The sequence below is a fragment of the Paralichthys olivaceus genome, chromosome 6 (assembly GCF_024713975.1).
Source record: "Paralichthys olivaceus isolate ysfri-2021 chromosome 6, ASM2471397v2, whole genome shotgun sequence".
NCBI classification, from domain to species: domain Eukaryota; kingdom Metazoa; phylum Chordata; class Actinopteri; order Pleuronectiformes; family Paralichthyidae; genus Paralichthys; species Paralichthys olivaceus.
Window position 1 is genome coordinate 13,251,470 of NC_091098.1, and position 19,431 is coordinate 13,270,900.

The 19,431-nt window shown below is 42.0% G+C and overlaps 1 protein-coding gene across 4 annotated transcripts in view; it reads right to left on the reverse strand.

The window, feature by feature from the left end:
- The window catches only part of clstn1 (calsyntenin 1), a 32,063-nt gene extending 25,626 nt beyond the window's left edge, over positions 1 to 6,437 (reverse strand). For 2 of the 4 annotated variants that reach the window (XM_020089098.2, XM_020089095.2), the window contains exon 1: positions 6,173 to 6,389. In XM_020089098.2, the coding sequence (XP_019944657.2) occupies positions 6,173 to 6,254 (82 nt within the window). In that variant the 5' untranslated portion in view covers positions 6,255 to 6,389. Of the gene's footprint in view, positions 1 to 6,172 lie in introns of all 4 variants that reach the window. The other 2 variants (XM_020089099.2, XM_020089097.2) reach the window with 2 other exon arrangements.
- Positions 6,438 to 19,431: the final 12,994 nt, after the last annotated feature.

Genomic DNA, 19,431 nt, shown 5'->3' on the forward strand with positions numbered 1-19,431 from the left:
TTGAATGTTTGAAAGACTGATTACCCATTATTATGAATAAATTAGCCAAACATGCCAATCACGGGCAACATAAGTGGTAGTGTGGTCTACAAGCACAGTGTGCAGTCTGTCTTATTATTGCTGGAGACTAAATAAAGCCTCTCTGTTGCCAGGTTGATATTCATATTTGTTCCATCAGCTTCAGCGGTACACTGAACAGAAGAGCAGAGAGTGTCTGTGCTCTGTGATAGTGAGACCTTGAGGTGGTCCCAGAAAAAAGATTTGAACATTTGATCTGCCTAAACTGTGAAAAAAAAAACAGAGTAAGATGCAAAACAAGCCACTTGCAGAAACTGCCTCAGAGAATGTGAGCAGTAGACAATTCCAGATAAGGACTGATATACAACTACTCAATAAATATGTATTTTCCAGAAGCAGGGTTGTCCTGGCAGACAGGTGTGTGTTTTCAGCTGCAACCGCCAAGCAATGCCTTCATGATAGTTTAGACTTAAGCTGCTTTCAGACATGCACTGAACTCCAGATCCACCACAGATCCCCAATATTTTCTCTGGAGGAGGTGCACGTGTGAATGCAATGTCCGAATGAGAGCCTTCACAGTTTCTGCTGACTTTTTCTGCAAACACAGCAGGGGGGGGTTGATGACGTTTCCATCACCAACAGCAGAAGATTTTTAACAACAAAGAGAAAATTTAAATATCCTGGTGAAAAAGTGGTGTCATACATGTAGAAGACATTGACCAATGCGTAAAAGATAATTTTTGGTGATACGAGCGGACACTGGTTGTGTGTCGTCAAGATAATCGAATGATCTCCACAACAGAGTTAATAGGTTACTTCCTGCCTTTGCCTGCTGCACCACCTCTCACCTGAATAATGTGGAGGATTTGGAACATGTCTGTGCAGATATCCTCCGGCTGCGTTGTGCATGTGTGAAAGGCAAAGTCCGGGTAAAGGCCAGACCCAATTCTCCGGACTTTACCCGCAGGTCATATCTGAAAACGGCTTTAGTGAAGTCAGACAGAAACATCCAGCAGTGACACAGACACTGAAGCTGAATAGGTGCAGGTGTGAAATGCATGCAGATTTAAGTCAAGCACTGGATTCATTTATCCTGGTGACTCTTAACTCCATGGACAAGGAATCATCAATGGACAATCTGCTCACAGTCTGAAACAGTGGGCACACGTCTCTGTTTTTCTTGCCTTACAAGCTCCTGAGCTTGTTGACACAAGCCACAGACTGTGGACTGTTCTAGGAAGCCTTGAAGTCTCTTAAATGAAGCCCAGACCTCAAGGGCCCCTCACTCCCCAAACACCCTGCTCACACAGGAGAGTCTCTCAGTTTCCCTGCCAGGCAACAACATTTGTTTGTCTTCAACGCAGAGACCGAACACACCCTGGATGACCGTAGCGCTGCATTAAAGAGGGGGTTGGGAGCCGCAGAGGCCCTGAATGCAACTCAATCACCTCTCTGTGTGAGCGACACAAAAGGGCCAGTGAGAGTGAAGAAGTGAGAGTGAGACGGCCACAGCTCTGAACAGGCGCTCCGGTGTAGCTGAGCTGCAGCAGGTAATGTGCTCTCTGGTTACCTGTTTCCCATGGAGCTTAATGTTAACACGCCCAATTGTCAATAACTCCAGTTGCAATTTTTCAGCTGGAGGCAATGGGACTCACGGGAGGAGGTAACACAGCCAGAAAAAAGCAGTAGATATGGGTGGAATTACAACCTCTAGATTTTATTACAGTTTTTAATACAAAAATAAAACAAAGAGAGACACAAATTACTTTCAGAGTTGAGGCATTCCATTTTACGACTGACAAGGAAAATTATATTTCTCATATTTGTGTGACCTATTATCTTCACCAGATGCAGCTTTTACAAAAGTGAAAAACATTTTTACCAGAATTTTAACAAATTATTAAAACATAACCCCCGACCCTGCACTTGCAGTTCTAATGTAAAACATCAACACTACAGATTCATGCAAATGTAAACTCCTTTCTTAGTAGCTGACACAAATTCCCTGTCATTTGGCACAACTTAATATTCACAACTGAATGACCCATTCTTAACAGTTCACTGACTCCATTCAGTGAGTGAAGGCACCGCTGATAGGAAAGTCACCACCGACCCAAATCAGAATTCTCATGGCCTGACTTTCCAGCAAGTGGCAAATTACCACATCGAAATACTTCAACAACTTAGCGCATTCGGAGGATTATCTCATAGACACATTCTTGAGGGACTTGAGACACAATCCTTTGAACAGTGAACACATTGTGACGTATTTAGTCAAGATCCCGACCCCAAAGTCTGGGTCTAAAAGCCCTTTTGTTCCTCTGCAGAATGTCTGAATAAATACTGAAAATATGTAACAGTTAACTTGTAGGAGCAGGGCCTCCATCTAGGGCAAGCAAACTGTTATCTCGGGCAATACAGTGTAAAAGTAGATGGTATCGTAGTCAACAGAAATAGTAAACAATTTTAAAGCCCACTTGAATAACAATACAAGGCTCCCTCTTTACCTCGGTCCGGGTTGTTTGAAAGCAGTGTCTCTCAACAAATACAAAACATATTGAAGTGAAAGTTGGTGCAACCTTTGTCCATCACTCAAAGAGCAAGTGATAAGGTTTAACTGTGAACAGCGCCACCATGCTGCCATTTACAAGACACTTTAATGATCATCAAGAATCTACCATAAGACTTAGAGGTATATTCTCTCCCTGCATTGGGACAAAACTGTGAGTATTGGTCTCATTTGTGCATTGACTAATTTAACATTTTATCCATTCCTCCTACAAATGTTATTGACTCATCCAAAATTGACTGCATACTTGGCTGAGCCTAATAAAAGTTAACTTGTTTATTATTCCAATATCTGCCAATGTCTTGTGGGTAATTCTGATCCTGCAGAAACTAATGACTTTTGCTTGTAGTCTGTACTCAAGCAAAAAATTTGATAAATGGCCATAAATCAGTGGCCCAGTCAATTTGGCCTAAAATTCACCCTGACACAAATCCATAATGTCTCCATGAGAGATCTAGGTAGTCTTTAAAAGTCATGGCTGCCATCGGCTAATCAGGATTAAAGTTGCACATATTTAGGATTGTGCTGTTAGAGCAAAGATGTGTGTTCACAGAGTACTTTGTAGTCACATCTGTGTCCAATGACTGATATGTGGAGCAGATCACCAAACATCAAGCAGATTGAGTCCCAATGATCAAAACCACGTCGAGTGACACACTGACAACAGCTGACATTTTACTATTTGTCTAACCAGCTGATAAACACCTGAGTGAAAGATGGCAAACTGAATTTAATGTCATCACAGTGTCAATAACCACAACCCTGTTAATAGTTATTATTATTTCTGAGTGTAATCAAGTTTGTAAACTGAAGCTGGATGATGGCATACAACAGAATTACTGGAGCTACATGGGAGATTCAAACAATGCAGTCATTGTCATCTGTGTGCATCCACATGTTTCTGTTTACCATTACATATCAGGAAGACATATGCAATGTTGGATGAGTTACATAAGTTTTGAATGCTGATTATATTAGAATGACAGTGCTGATGACTACGTGTCATTGTAGACTTTAGTGGAAATGTACTGTAAAATGTATGAATTAGCTGATTTAACAACAAAAATGTTTTTTACTGTTGCCAAATGCATACATTTTTGGAGTAAAAGAGATATGCTACAGAGCATTTTTGTATGGATACAAAAAATGTGTACATATTTCTCTGCATGTCTTAACTCATTAGACTTTACAATGAGATAACTTGAATATTTATTTGATGTCAAGTGATCAGGAATACACATCCAGACAATTAACTATACTTCAAAAAGAAAAATATTGACCTCAATACATTACACTATGAACTATACGCAGTAGAGTAAATGGTAGGTTCCTCCACCTAATGCAAGATGAGAGGAGGACTGGGAGGAAACACCTGACCTGTAATATTAACTTTATTCTAGCCATGTGAGGACAGCGCATATGTTAACTCAGCACCACACAAAGCTGGCCATCCAATTTGTTCAACTACAATTACTTAATTCGCTGATGAATGAGCCAAGAAACTTCCCATCAGCCAGCTTTTTCTTTGTCTGGCTGTTTGCACAGGAGAGGCTCATGCATCACAGCAGACCTAACATTTAACTCTCCAACACGGGGAGCTGGAGCAGCTGCTCGTGGTCACAGAATAAGACACGGATCACGTGGACGAGACGTTCAAACCAAGTGACAAACACCATAATGTTTTGATTGAAAATGTAAAAAGCATTAAACAGAAGTTGACAGCAACACCTAAAATGTGCTGATGTTTCACTAGACCTGCCACAAACCATCTGTGTTTGCCCCAGTGACCCTCACTGGCATTTCCTTGCTGGTAGTATAATGAATTTCAGGCTGGATCCAATAATTTTGTTGCGTAACAAAACCGTTTTTTCCCCCACTGGTCCTCCAAGGTTTGCTCAAGGGTTGCTTGTAACCTCGCCTAAATGATGATGTTAGATCATTTGCAGTGATCTGAACTGGAGGATTCAGGAACAACAACAGCAAAGGATAGAAAACCTGAGGAGTGTTTTCCCTCTTGTTGGTTTTTAAAGGTGGCTGGTATTAAAGAAAGAAACAACAAGCAATGAAAACGCATTAGCTGGCCTGCAGGTGACGAGAGGTGGCTCATGAAATACGCTAGTGACCTTTGGTTTATAAAAGATAAGCCCTCTCCAAGATGGTGATTTCACAGGCCTCCTTTGCTGATAAGGCAGGAGAGGCAGCAGTTGCACTTTGCAAACACACACATAAAACAGCCACATTTACACACTACCCAGGACTAACTGCTGCAGGCCCTTTCCTTTAGATTGATGAAAAAAAGAAATGAAGTTACTGGTGTAATGGCAGACTCACGGTGCTGGACATTCTCAGATGCTTGACATAGCAACGGGAAAAAAATATGGCCGTATTAAAAGACCCTGTGCCGACATTTATGGAACCAACAACCCTGCCACGGTCTTTATTTTGTTTATGAGGCATAAAATGGGTGTAACATGAAAAATAATACAACACACACCAGCCTCCGGCACTGGGAACTGCCCGGGCATGCTGATATGGCCAGTGACTAACATGCACCTTCACACACCCTGAAACACAAGGAGATCACACCGGGGAGTCGGTGGAGTTTAAGCAGGGTGTGTAAAATCATGCAGGGAGCTGCTGTGAGGAGGGAGGTGGACCACCCTGCTGCAGATAAAGGCATGTTTCTCCTCACTGTGTCCATGAGTGACATTGCAAATGAAGAGGACAGATGAATTTCCATTTCTTATATATATATATATATATATATGTGTGTGTGTGTGTGATCATGAGTGGGCCCAGAACTAGTTATAGATTTTTTTTTCACTTAAGTCTGTAATCACAGCACATGAATTTTTAAATCCACCCACAAAACAGGCGCATGTGAAGAGGATCTGCAATGCGTAGCCAACCGAGCTCCATCCCGGTGCGACCACAGCGATGCCAAAGGCAGCATTAGGCCTTGTGATGGAAGAATAAACCTGCCAGCTCTGATGGCACTGGATCTAAAATGGGGGGGGGGGTAAATAAACACATCTTCTCTCGCCATTAATTCAGACAATTACCTTTTATAACGACATGGATTTCCAAACATGCGCAAGTTGAAAAGGAAAACATGCTGAACTATGTGGAAGGTGAGGAATATGAATCTTAAAAACAAGAAGAAAGGAGCAGTCTATAAATAGACTGGATGCAGATGACAGAAGGGGTCGTTCCGTGGCCTTGATGTTATCTCTAAAGTAGCTCATTTTATTGGGATGGTATTTTAACACATGGATGAAATGTGGCTTTGGAGCATTGTACGTGGTTCTGGGTGGTTTAAAGGTTAAAATGGACACAGCATCGCGGGATGCACTTGCTGCCGGCGGGATACTTCCATCCCTCCGCTGCGGCTGCGGAGCGGACCATCCCCGAGCAGGTTCCTGAAACACGCATCTCTCCGGACCGCACTGCCCGGCAGCTAACGCCTCTGTCCCCACCTTCACCCTCTGAGGAACCGTTAGATGCGCAGATCTCCCCGGGAGGACATGTCCGACACGTACAGACACACACACTCACACAACGGGACACAAATCCCAGCTTAGTTACCTTTAGCTGCCTCCACCGCACATAATAGTCCGAGGACCAGTCCGACAGCGGATGCAAATCCCGTATTCCCTCTGAACCGCATCCCGACTTCGAGTTCAACCGCGGTGAAGTAAGAGGCGGCCTTCTGCTTCTCCTTCTTCTTCTTCCCCCGTCAGTCAGGCGGAGCGCGTCTGTGAGCCAGAAGAATAAGATCCAGAGGATGAGTGTCTGTTGCCGCGGTAGCTCTAAGATGGCCGTCGTCACCGCCGCCGCTCTGCTGCTCAATCAGCGCTGCTCACGGTGTGCGGCCCGACGCGTTCACGGACCGTCGTAGAACATCCTCACTGCGCTGACACATACACATCTTTAATGCTATGTAGAGTTGCTTTCCCCTGAGACAGGTGTTTATGTAATAGCTATCCACCAAATCACACTTTGTTCCCTCTTTATTGAAATAAACATTTATATATATATAAGGAATAGTTATATATATAATAGTGAGAATAAATACACATGTATACACGTTGTGCAAGGGAAGCATTTGAAAGAGAAAAACATAGTGGGCATTGCCCAACAAAAGAACCTAAACCAATCTAATTTTGAGAAAAAGTAGGTGGAAAAAGTTAACCAGGCATATTGTTCAATCTGTTTATTTATTAATTGAGATGTGTGCATGACTAAAACACAAGACATAAGTAGAGTGCATAGCTCCTGCAAGGCCCGACAGTTCGCTTATGAAACCATACTGATCAGGAGTTTTATTTCGATCTGAACTAAATTACTCACTCTCAAAAATACCAGTCGCCTAAACATGTAACTTTTTCATCAAGGTCCATGAATTATTATTATCTCAAAATGCTAAAGAACGTGGAAAAAAGCCTCAGATCCGCATTAAACTTTAATGGATCCTTCCTTGACCCATACTACATCCTTCCAAGTTTCATGGTTATCTGTCCAATGATATTTGCCTAATCCTGCGTACTACCAAACAAACACAGATGAAAACATAACATCCTAGGCAATCCAGGTAATCACTAGGCTAATCAAGGCCCACCATCTTATTTTATGTTGAACATATAGCTTTGCGTGTTGATCCAAGCTTTGTTTTATCCAATTCTAGTGGACAATATGATTTAAAATGAACATCAAATGAACAGCTATCACTGTTACAGAGGGTGTTCCTGGTTTGAATTAGTGAACTCACAACAAGGTATTCACATTTGCAATAAACATCCTGTGTATATGATGTACTGTGCAAACACCAGGGATAATTATGGAGATAAGTCCAGGACTTTATTTTTACACCCATGACAAAACTTGATAAAACCGGAACTATACATGTGTTCGATGTATTGTTCTTTTAAAAAAGTGTCCTATCTTCATTCAACTGAAAACATATGTCTGTGTCCTTATATGCGTAACTCGCCCCCAATCAATCTACTTTGGTTTTGCTTGTCTCTTTCCAGTCCTTGCCAGGTCAGTCTGCATAGCGTGAAGTGCTCAGAAATCGGGTTTTATGAGGAGAACCTGAAGGCAGCATGTGCCTAACTATGGCCAGTGACGTCAGTACTGTTATTGTGGGAGCATGCAGCTAGTTCAGCACAGACTGCTAAACTGAGACTGAGGGTGGGGGCCAGATGCCTTCTGGTGCCACAAAGGGGCTTGTGAGGATAGTAGACACCAGAATAATGTGAAGTACAGAAGTCATTTAAACACAACACTGAAGCCCAGAGGCCAACAGGGACCATCGGGGGTGTCTGTGTGCCGGAAAACACATTTGCAATTTAATTGTAAATTTGTTCTACCCCTGAGTCACACAGGCTGTCATCAGTAGTTATAAAGCAGAAATGAGATGTTTGAGGTACCAGGCCCCTCACGTATCTCACAGGGTTTTACACACGCTCATAATGAAGGTGTCGCTAGCAGAGTGAGGGCCCATGGAGAACGCTGCCCCGGGGCCCCGACCAGATATTAATGCAATGGGTATTTTGACAACATGACTTTACCAGAATGTGACCGAACTATAAAGTGTGAACGTGCTAATGTGCCAGAGAAGCCCCCAAGACTGTTTAATCCTTAAACCGATTTTAAAACTGAAGTACATCCATGCTTTAGTTTTTTAAGTTTATTCCACTTTCACTAATTGGTAAAAAAAAAAAAAGAGATTCAACAAAAAAACATCATATCGATCATTTCTGAGTTAACTTCTATCCTCCCCCTGCACAACAACCGTACAACAGCAAATGCATCATGGCAATGTGGCCTTGAATTGCAAATGTGGGTGGGGGGCTGCTGTCTAATCAACACTCTAAGATATACATAGCACCCCCGAGGAGAAGAGGAGGCAATGCAATCAGAGAAGCACTTACATCTAAATCACTTTTTTTTTTCACTTTGCATCATAGCTGCTACTTATGCAAACTTAGAGACAATCTGTTTTTCTCACAAAATTAGAAGGTCAATGCTCCACAATGGGAAGTCATGTTGGTGATAGAAAGTAAACAGGAGACTTTATACAAGCTTTATTTTATGTGCTATAATGGTACAACAGCAGTGACACATATTCAACATTTTACTCAAATAAATAGACTTTTAAAAAACTGCAGAAAAGTATATTTACATATTTATTTTAATTGTGTCCATCTCTCCTTCTGTAGGTTGAATGCGCATCTCTCAAAGTATTCATCTAATCAGCTTCAGACATTGCATGTCCTTTGTAAATTGGCCGAGAGAGTGCAAAGCAAAGTTTGTTACAATTTGCCTTTAGTTTACAATTCGCGGACATCTACAGCCTCAGATAAACTACAGAAGTGGTCAGCAATTGTCTGGCTGTGGGCAATAACATCTGTGCCACCGGATCCTTTTGATAATTTCGTTTTTATCTTATCATATTGGGTGGACACATGGGCGCCGCAGGAGCTGAACATTCAGAGAATTGCTTTCTTTGTAGCGATCAGCCTTCAAAATACAGGCACAACATTTTGTTGCTGCCATGCTCTGTATTGAGGTGCATTACAGAGTTTTTATTTTTAAGTTAAGAACTTGGGACTAAAGATTTTGTCACTTGCTTAACTCTGAAATAGCTGATATGTATATATCAAAAAATAACAGTTAAGCAATATCAGTCACACTTAGACAGTAATAAAGCAACTTCAGTTTCACTCTAATAAAAAAAATAAACTATACATTTTTAATTGCAAATAAACCAGATAGGATGAACACAAAGTTTTGTAACTTAACTCTGCACCAAAAGCTCTGTACACAACGTCTAGCACACAAACAATAAAAGTGACAGTCTGTTTGAAGAGGACTCACTAATGACGAGGAATAATTCGGATGTAGCTCCAGAGCATTACACAGGCCAAGAGAACAGGCAAGTTAAGAAGGAGCACTGCAGTACTATATGTTCAAAGAATGAAGAGCAACCATTAGACCTCTGTGCTGTCTCAATAGTTGCAATTAACACAGAGAAGCAGCACAGAAAGGACATAGTTGTGTGAGGCCACAATTAAGTGCCGTGTCTATAAACAGGGACAGTCTATGGGCATCAGGGCAGCAGCAGAGCCGAAGCACAATGCCTGTTTGTCCCCAGTCTGGCAACACATGGACGCTCCCCCCCCCCCTCACTGATGTGCAGCACTCTGGGGAGAGACATTGAAAGGCCATCATCATTCCTCTGGTGGACAATGACAGGCAGTAGGAGGTCTTAGTGTAAAGGTGTGAGAAATCAACGAACGAGCGGAAAGGTGTTACCTCTCCAGACTCCGTCGTCTGCTGTGAGTGCCCACTTCAGGGGTTTACACGCTGCTGGTGGGTTGTTGTCAGATGGAACTACAGACCTATTGGTGTCCACTTAGTGCATTATCATTTGTAATGTGCCCTGAGCTTTTTTTATTCGCAAAACAGCAAAATAATTTAATGAGTGTTTTCCCAACATTATATGGGTTCGATCCATCCAAAATCACAAAAAAATATTTTTTTGCCCCTACATTATTTAGTCATGGAGTAATTTTCACTTTTGTGAAGTCTCTGAAATAATTGTTCCTCAGATTTCCCCTCGGCACAATGGAGCAGAATCTAAATTCCAATAAAATGACAATGTCCAAGTTACATTAAACAATCCACAGACCTTGAAATATACCCTCCTGGTGCAGGTACAGAATGTGTGACGCAGAAATGCATTATATACAGAAATGCTGTGACTTAAAACAAAGCTGCACATTTCACGCAAGTAAGATATTATTCAGTCCCTGTTACTTTGCACCTGTGAACTGCAACCATTTGTAAATTAATCAATAAACAGAAAACAAGTGGCAATGATTTGGTTTGAAGTTGAGCCATTTCACTCAATTTCCAAGCATAAAAATGGTTCCAGTTTCTACAATGTGACAGTTGTATCAGCACTGTTTATCTGCATTGTTGTCCTCCATTTCATGGCTGCTCAGTATGAAAAGAGAAGCTGCCTTTTGCCTTTCAGCTCAGAGACTCCAACTCGAGCCTCCAGACGAGGATTTGGGGATTAGATACACCACATTATGAAGCTGGTCGAAGGTCGCGGATGCCTCATAGCAGCTCAAATTATTCTAAATCCTTCCGCCTCAGTTTCCATCCTTTTGCCTTATAGTTATAACACTCATCAGAACGCATAGAGGGTGGACACTCAGGAGGTTGAACAGGTTGGAGACGTTACTGCGTGCTGCAGTCATGGTGGGTGGCAGCAGACAGAACAAGAAAAAGACTTTGCTATCAGGGGAATCAAAGTGGTCGTGACCATTAAACGCCACAGCTTCTCGTGTATTCTCTTTCCTGCCCTGCGTCTAGACTGCAGCTTGTGTTATTAACAACCGCAGAGTTGTTGGTTTTCCTTTTCCGGAGCACACAGGAATTTCATTATCTACTCCACTTTTCAATAATAGGCAAGGCACAGAGATAATTGCTCAGAAGGTGATTGTTTGCAGCCTGAAGCTTTTTCATAATGACACTCTAACATGTGATTTTATTAATGATGTGCACAGACAGACCATCATTTGTTTATCGATGTCTTCTTCACAAAGCAGCTGCATGTGGCAGAGAGCGGCCCAGTGTTTAATTGGCCCCGAGCCGAGAAAAGTTTTTTTCACAGGTTTATAGATCTGCATGTCAATTTTTCTTCATTTTTCTTCATTCACAGTCACTTTCTTTATCTGATCATCAAAAAATATATCCCATGAAACCTGAAATGTGAAATGCCGCCTCATAAATCTATAAGCCTCAATTTTTTTGTTGAATAGATTCATTTCATATACAGCAAGGCTTCAATCTTTTTTCTGCTTTATGTTCTGGTGTCTCCTTGACTTTGCTCATTAATTCATTTTTAAAATCTTTGGCTGGGGGGAGGGGATTAAATCTCACTTTAGAACTCCTGTTTGACTTCTTTCACAGGACTTTTTTTTTAAAGCCAATGGGTGTGTACGTGCAGCAGTCTGCCAACAAAGGACACAAGGTGCTGAAGCTATGAAACTTTAAGAGCTACCTCCTCCGCAGGGAACATTTAGCACTAACCCGCAGTGATTGATTCCCTTCTGCCTAAGTTGCTCTCATTAATCTTACATCCTGGGCTGTCACTCTCCGTCATTTATTAACCACATGGCTCATCCTCCCTGTGCTCACACTCTCACTAACCAAATCCTGAAAACACAGCCAGTTGTCCTGTCTTAAATGAATTCAAACTAATCATTCTTCAGAAACTATCCTTCCTGTCAGTGTAACAGACATTTGCTGTTCACCTCAGGAGACAAGAAATCTAGTTATCACAATGTTTGCCCCATTTCCATATTGATGCTATGTAAAAACCTGTTTGTGTATTCGGGCTCATGAACAAAGAAGCTGTCAGTCTCTGATTGAGCAGAGATCCATGTTCCTTTACCACTTGTTTTGCGTCCTGGATCAGGGGGGTGATTCAGTTTTTATTCCTTTTTTTCACACATTTCCCAGGGAAATACTTGTGGATCTTGATGAAAATATCAGGCACATTAAGGAAACTAATATCTTTGGGTAAGTGCGATTTTGTGCAGCTTGGGTGACGTTGAAGGGACTATCGGGTCTTGGCGGAGGTGCACTTTACTGGCAAAAAAATGTGTTTTTCTGCATTTTGGTATTGGTGGAAGGATCCATTCAATTTGTTGTGGATCCGGGGATTTAATTTATCATTGGAAGATAGGGCTTTATGAACCTTTTCCTAGATTTCTCAGAGAAGTGAATTTAAATGTGGTTTCATCAGGGGACTGCTGGGCCTTGACAGTGTCATTTTAATTGATATAGTTTCCATATTGATGCCATGAAGAATCCTGTTTGTCTATTTTGGTTCATGAACAAAGAAGCTGTTGGTCTCTGGTGAAGCAGTGATCCATATCCCATGTATGCACTTCGAATCACAGACACCTTATCACATCCTTTAAAAACAGAGAAAAAGATAAACATTTTCACCCAAAGCTCTTCTATTGTGTCAAGTCACTCTGGCTTGTGAAATTGCCTCTGTGGTCCTCTTGGTTGCCAACAGCCAGCAGTTTCAGCTGCCTTGCCCCATTGTTACTGATGCAAGGCCAGGACCCTTAAAACACATGGCAGGAGTGAGTAGGAATCTGACAGATGGAGGCTTAGTAACGTTCCGGAATGCCTCTGTCCTCTCCACGGGGCTCAAGAACCCTTCAGAGTGGATCCATATTCATGACAGACATATTTTAGTTTTATCACTGATAACTGATGTCACGCATGTTATATTTATGTCACATTCATTATGTGCATCGGAAACAAAATACATAGTCAGAATTCTTCAATGAAAACATTTCTATTTTCCATCCATGTGTGCTGGATTCCTCCAGATGGGCATCAGGTTGCTCAGAGAGGTGTGGGCGCCATGATTTTGATATTCTTGTTTTAAGATCTTGACCCCTGACCCCCACAGAAGGTCACCTCTGACATGCCATGCAGAGAGTTCGTACCGGGGGTCAAGATGGTGTCACACTCTCACCTCCTCGTCTTTATTGCCTCAGAGGGTTTAGGGAGGGGGCACTGACATGGCTGTCACAACAAGTCCAATCAGTCATCTGTGATGGGCAGGGTCTCTTGGCTACTTGGACACTCCCAATTCAAGCACTGAAAAGCATGCCCTGGGGACAGCAACTAATGAATGTAGACTATAAACATTTTTGTGTTTCAGTAACTCCAGAAAATGACACGAAAGCTTTCTGTAGATCTATGATTAAAGAAGCTTGTACCCTAAGAGAGATACTCCGAAGCTGCCAGGTGTCTAAGAGAGATTGTAGAGTAGCTCAACTCATTTTATAAATTACCATTTAAATAAAAAAAAACCCATCCACACATAGAGATGTAACATGTAACATGGAGGAAATGTTGTGAAGCTGCATTAAAACTGGCTTACACGCAAACAAACAGTTATGCAGCCATAGCAAAGTTCTTGGTTCGAATCCCAGCACTCTTACTGTGTGGAGTTTAAATGTTCTCCTCATGTCTGCATGTATGTTTTCTGCCCTCCAACAGTCTAAAGACACGCAGACTGAGGTGAAGTTAATTTGAGCCTCAGAATTGTATGTGTCTCTGTATGTTGGTCCTGTGATTTGCTGGCAACCTTTCCAGGGCCTGACCCACCTCTCACCCATGTCAGCTGGGACTAGACCCCCTTCCGCCCTTAAAGGATTTAAAGGATGAGGTAGAAATCTGCAGGTGGGAAGATATTTGATTTTAACACATGTGGTCTGGGGTCCTTCACACAACCGTCTAAGATCAATAATAAACCAAGGACCAGAATGATGCAGCGATGATAGAACATGCTTGTCACTGCTTGAGTTGGACTTTGAGAACCTGATTGACTTTGATTCAAAGAAAGAAAGCAGGCACAAAACAACATTTTCATCATCACTTTAAAAATGTATGCCAATATAATATCAAAGTGATATATGCTATGTGGTTGTAGATTGCCATAGGGCACATGCAGTGCGTGTGTTATTTACATTTGTGGCTATAGAGGTCTGTGGAGAGTTTGTCCAGGGCCTGTGGTCATGATAATTCTTCCATGGCTTAAGTGATGGATAAATGTTACTCAGATAAAAAGTTGGTCAGTGAAAGTTAGACAGCTAACAGTAATGAATAAATAGTTGACATTGCTAAAAGTAGTGGAGATATAAACCAAAGATTAAATGGGCAACATTAATGATAAAATTACCTAAATACAGTTCAATTGAATGTTATTGATTTTACAATATCCACTTTAACACAGTTGAAATAGTCATCCAGTTTAAAACACATTAATGATGTGCGTGGGGTAGATAAAGGACGTCAGTTCATGTGGCACGGCTGAGGTTGGGAACTATAACTGCTGTAGACATCAAATATATCTTGTTTTCTCTGAGCAAACATATTACTTTGACACACACCAAAAAAACATGCATGTGTACACCCACACACCGGATAGAGCTAATAGCACAAACGCAGACCCAGGATACATTGCCCACCCATTGTAATAACCCCCAAGTGGACATCTGTGATTAAAATCGTGTTTGTAAATGTGGAAACCGGCTGCTCAGACAGAGGAAGTGAACAGTCTGCTCCCTCATTACCCTTGAAGGAGGCTCATATGGCGAGTGGGTGATATTAAAGTGGAGGAAGCTAAAAGGGCTCGGAGCCAGTGCCTGGCTCCGTCCTCTCTGACCGAGAGTGCAGTGCATCAGGGAGCACATTGACCCAGATGCTGGAGCTGGCCCAAGGGTGATGAATTTTATGATTTCAAAACTGAGCGAAATCAAATACAATTCTATCCAAAAAGGAAGAACAGAGGAGGAACATCATCTGAAAGATTTCAAATGCTTTTCTAAGAGTTGTTTTATCCACCAGATCTTTCCACATCAGATGATTTAATGAGGCTCATTTGTTTTCTTCCTCCATGAAACAGCAGCTGATGCTCTCCTGTGATATAAAGATGGAGCTGATGGCAAAGTGACCTCTGGCCTGTGGGAGAGTTTAAACTCTTAAACCTGTTGAAACATTAAAGTCAGCTCCTCTATTCTGTGATTCAGGTCCCATTATGATGTTTATATCCTGCTCCCTAGCTGCTCATGATTATGTTGTTAGCCTGCTATTAACAGAGATCAGCGTTTATTAACGGCCAGGTCAGCGCTGCAGGCAGGGGAACAATACCAAATACCCCCCCGCCATATACTCGGTGAGTGTTTATGATCCTGCGCTCATGAAAGATACAGAAGAAATGATTTTGATCTTTGAGAGAACTTTACAAATGATCCTCTGGATTTACACATGTGATATTTTAAGACGTTTTTAAAAAAGTCACTGCTCAGCTGATCAGAATCTACACATCAGCAGAGTGTGATGCTCAGGAATCTGCTCCTGGTGCATCCATCTGATTCATTATCTTCATTCAGCATTGATTTTCTTGCTGTTTTCCATAAAAAAGTCTGACTCTAGTCCAGGTTTCATGGCTGGTGATGCACTTATTCATTAAACTGGGTGATTTAGAGCCTTGTGGGATATTTGACTGACTGACTGGATTATTTGATGTAAATACATGTTTCCTCTGCACAACGTTCATAAAACAGACAACAGAAACACCAGGCTCTATGTATGAATATGTTTGTATTTTTAGATTTGTTGGTATTCAGTCTTGTCTTTTATGTGTGAATTGTTTATGCACTTTTGTTTGCTCTTGTAAGTATTCTGAATTTAATAGAATTGCGTATATCTGCCATGAGGTAATTCATATCAAGTCTCTGTGTCAATGCTCACAGAAGTTAACCATAACATTTCCTCTGATGCAGACTGTGTCAAACTAGAATTTCTAAGGTAAGTTTTCGGGTTTAATACACTTTTTTTTTTGATATTCTTTGTGCACCGAATGATCTCAAAGAAAAAGTCTGATGCAATGTTTATGCTTTTATTCTTTTTATTAGCTTTTATGTAATGTAATGTTTTTTTATTGTTCCTATTCCTTTTTTCTATTATTCACTGCTTTTATGTGATGCTGTCTTCTTATCAATTTAATTTCTCAGTTGTTTTTATCATACGAATGCATTTTTGCGTCTGCCCGAGTTTCCTGTATCTGCTTTGTCTAAACACTTGGTAAATTGTTTTTAAAGGTGCTGTATGAATAAAGTTATAAAAACCTCTTGAAAACCACAATGAATTAACAATGGTCCCCATCAAACACATTATTTACTCCTGTTTGGTTACATTTTAATTAGGACCACAATTCCCTGCTGTCTAACTAAATTATGAGTCTGGTTTTGGGATAATTACTGAAGTCACAAAAACTGTGTGACCTATTTTTAAAAAGTGTGATCTCAGTTGTAATAATCAGAAGTTATGCACTGAGAGACATCATCAAGTTCCATCTTTTGCATGAAACAAATCCTGCTCTACAGATGCCTATAAATAAGCTCTCCATCAGTCGGCCTACCTCGGTCTACCCGCTGCCTGTCACTGTGTGCATGAATCAACAGACAGTTACACTCCACAATATGTATAATTCAACAATTACAGTACATCACTGGTGCAGTACTACTTCAGTATGTACAGTACGTGTGGTTTCATGAGCAGGAATAGAAGTTGTGCTAAATCTCATGGTGCATTAGTGTCATCATCCCCTGTGACCTCACGTGACGAGGAGGCTGGAGGTTTTGGCGGCTGCACATTAATGGAGGATTAAAATATTATTTAGATGTAGCCCACCACCACCACCCAGCTCATCCCATCTATCTCTCCCTCCTTCTCTCTCTCTCTCTCTCTCTCTCTCTCTCTGTCTTTGCACATGACCTTTCAATTATTGATTCACTCCTCTTATCTCTCTCCTTCTCCTCCTCTATATCCCTGCTGTTCCCCATCTTTCCACCTTTCTGGCTCTTTTTCCTCCAACACAAAATCCCTCACAACACATGCACGCAGACACATTCATGACCAGACACACACACACAATGTTTTCTCACCCACTTGCCTTTCCATCCCTCTGCTTCACCCTGACTTGTCTCCATATTAAAATGCGTATAGCTGCTGGCCGCTGCTAGCTGCAGTGTCAGCAGGGGGGAATGGGGGAAAGTAATTCATACCCGGCTGTCATCCAGGCTGCAGGTTAGCGAGCACACCTCTTCCCTGAGGAGACAGTCAGGAATGAGCCCAGCTGAGGAGCTCAGAGGCATCAATAATCCAGTGCCTCTCCCTGCACTAACGATGGCCTCACGGCGCCTCATTAACACTGGCGTGGTTCTCATAGCTGCCTTATTTCTACAGTTGGAGCCAAGATTGAGATGAATGAGAATTCTCTTGTGTTTGCGTTTCCCCTCAAGAGCAAATCGCTGCAGTTAAAGGTGAGAATGAAAAATATAATTTGGCTTAAATACAGATTTCCCCTGTGGAGGTAAAGCAACAGCCCTCATGATCAAATGTGATTCCTGCTCAGGGGGTCGGCTGTTTGCAGAAAGCCCTCTGTGTGTTTCGGTGTATTTTCCATAGAGCACCAGTCCAGCCCTGTGGGACACTATACTGTAAATAGTGCTGCCACAGCTCTCATTGGGGGTTTGTTAGGAAACCTAGGAGGACACAACACACACACACACACACACACACACACACACACACACACACACACACACACACACACACACACACATACATAAAATATAACTACACTGCAAGTCAGAAGCACACAACCGGCCATACGTACAAACATATATATACACACACACACATTCACATTCTGAACGTGCCACTCTCTCATCTCGTCATGGATTAAGAAAAACAAAGTTGCTGTTTGAGGGTCTTGAATTTCTTGAAATTGGTTTTGAAAATAATATTATAATCTCTGAATCGCTGTTAACCCCTGTATCGGCATAGTGGTGAGTAGATAATGAGTGAACTATCCCTTTAAGACAGAAGTCCACTGCACTCACAGTCATATAGGAGCGCAAACTTAGTGACAGGCGTTCCACTGTCAGTGTCCTGGCAGTGGCCTGGATGTTCAAAATAGGCATTTAGGTACACTCACCCCCCAAAAGTGGCTCCCAGCTCCATTCCTCCTGTCTCTATCACCCCCTGGATAATTCTGTCCTGTGGTATTCTGGGAATCTGTCTCAGTATAAGATAATCCAGGGACAGCTGCTCTCTAATTTTAAGTTGAGGGTCCGAGGATATGGTTTTCACAGAGAGAGCTGACAGCTCCTGGATGTTGAAGTCCATTTAAAATAACACAAAAAGAGGTGCATGGTGCATGTGCAGGGCAGAATCTAATTTCACCGGCTCCTCTGATACACTATTCTCAAGGACCCCAAGGAGGTCACGACCTGATCTCATGGCAGAGAGTGAGCTGACGGTCGACTGCATGATTCACTCCGACAGCTTCATATATTGTTGCCATGGCAACAGCACCTGCAGACGGAGGAAGTACGTGGTGACAGCTCAGCCCCACCTCCTGTGTGTCGTGACAACATGACTGAGGGGTGTGTGTAAATACAGTGTGTCAGTAAACAAACGCTGCATTTTCCTAGGATACAGATGTTTATGCACATGCCAGCCCTGCAGTTAATCAGCCGCTACCGATATCTGCATCACCCGACGACAACAGGTGCTGCTGGTCTGTGTCAGTCATCAGTCATGGCCTTACATAAGATCCAGTTGGTTCATCATCGTGCATGAGCATGAGGGTATTGATGCATTGAAATGCTTTGGCAGAGGCGGTTCTCCTCCATTCATGCCAATAAAGCTTTGGGGAATTGGTATTGACATATGCATTTGCAAATTCTTATGTGGAGGTCGAACAGGGCGTCACAGCGAGCAGCTCGACAGGATGTTCTCTAACCAGAGGGCTGGGGTGCAGCTTTCTGTACTGCAAACAAACACTGTGCCTATGGGATGTCAAACTACAAACCGTGAGGTGCCACTCGGCAGGTGACCTTTAACCGCTGGTGCCTGTGTAGGAGGGCGAACAGAAAGAGATAATGATATCAGCAAGAGCTCAAAGATAAAAACTGGGTGTACAGTTGATGTTGATGCTTTGACTAAATACTTCTTTTTAAGGCTCTCGCTTGTGTTGTCGATGTTAAAATTGTAATTGGTTGGTACACGTGATTCTATTGTTTTTCATTCAAATAAGCAGTAACCATAGCTACATTCAGTGGCAGCTACCGTCAGTGGAGACTGGTTTCTGTTTCTCTTTGCTGTTGGACTTCACTCTAATTGCTCTAGTTGTTTTTTTTTATTATCTCTGTTGTGTTTTGCATGTG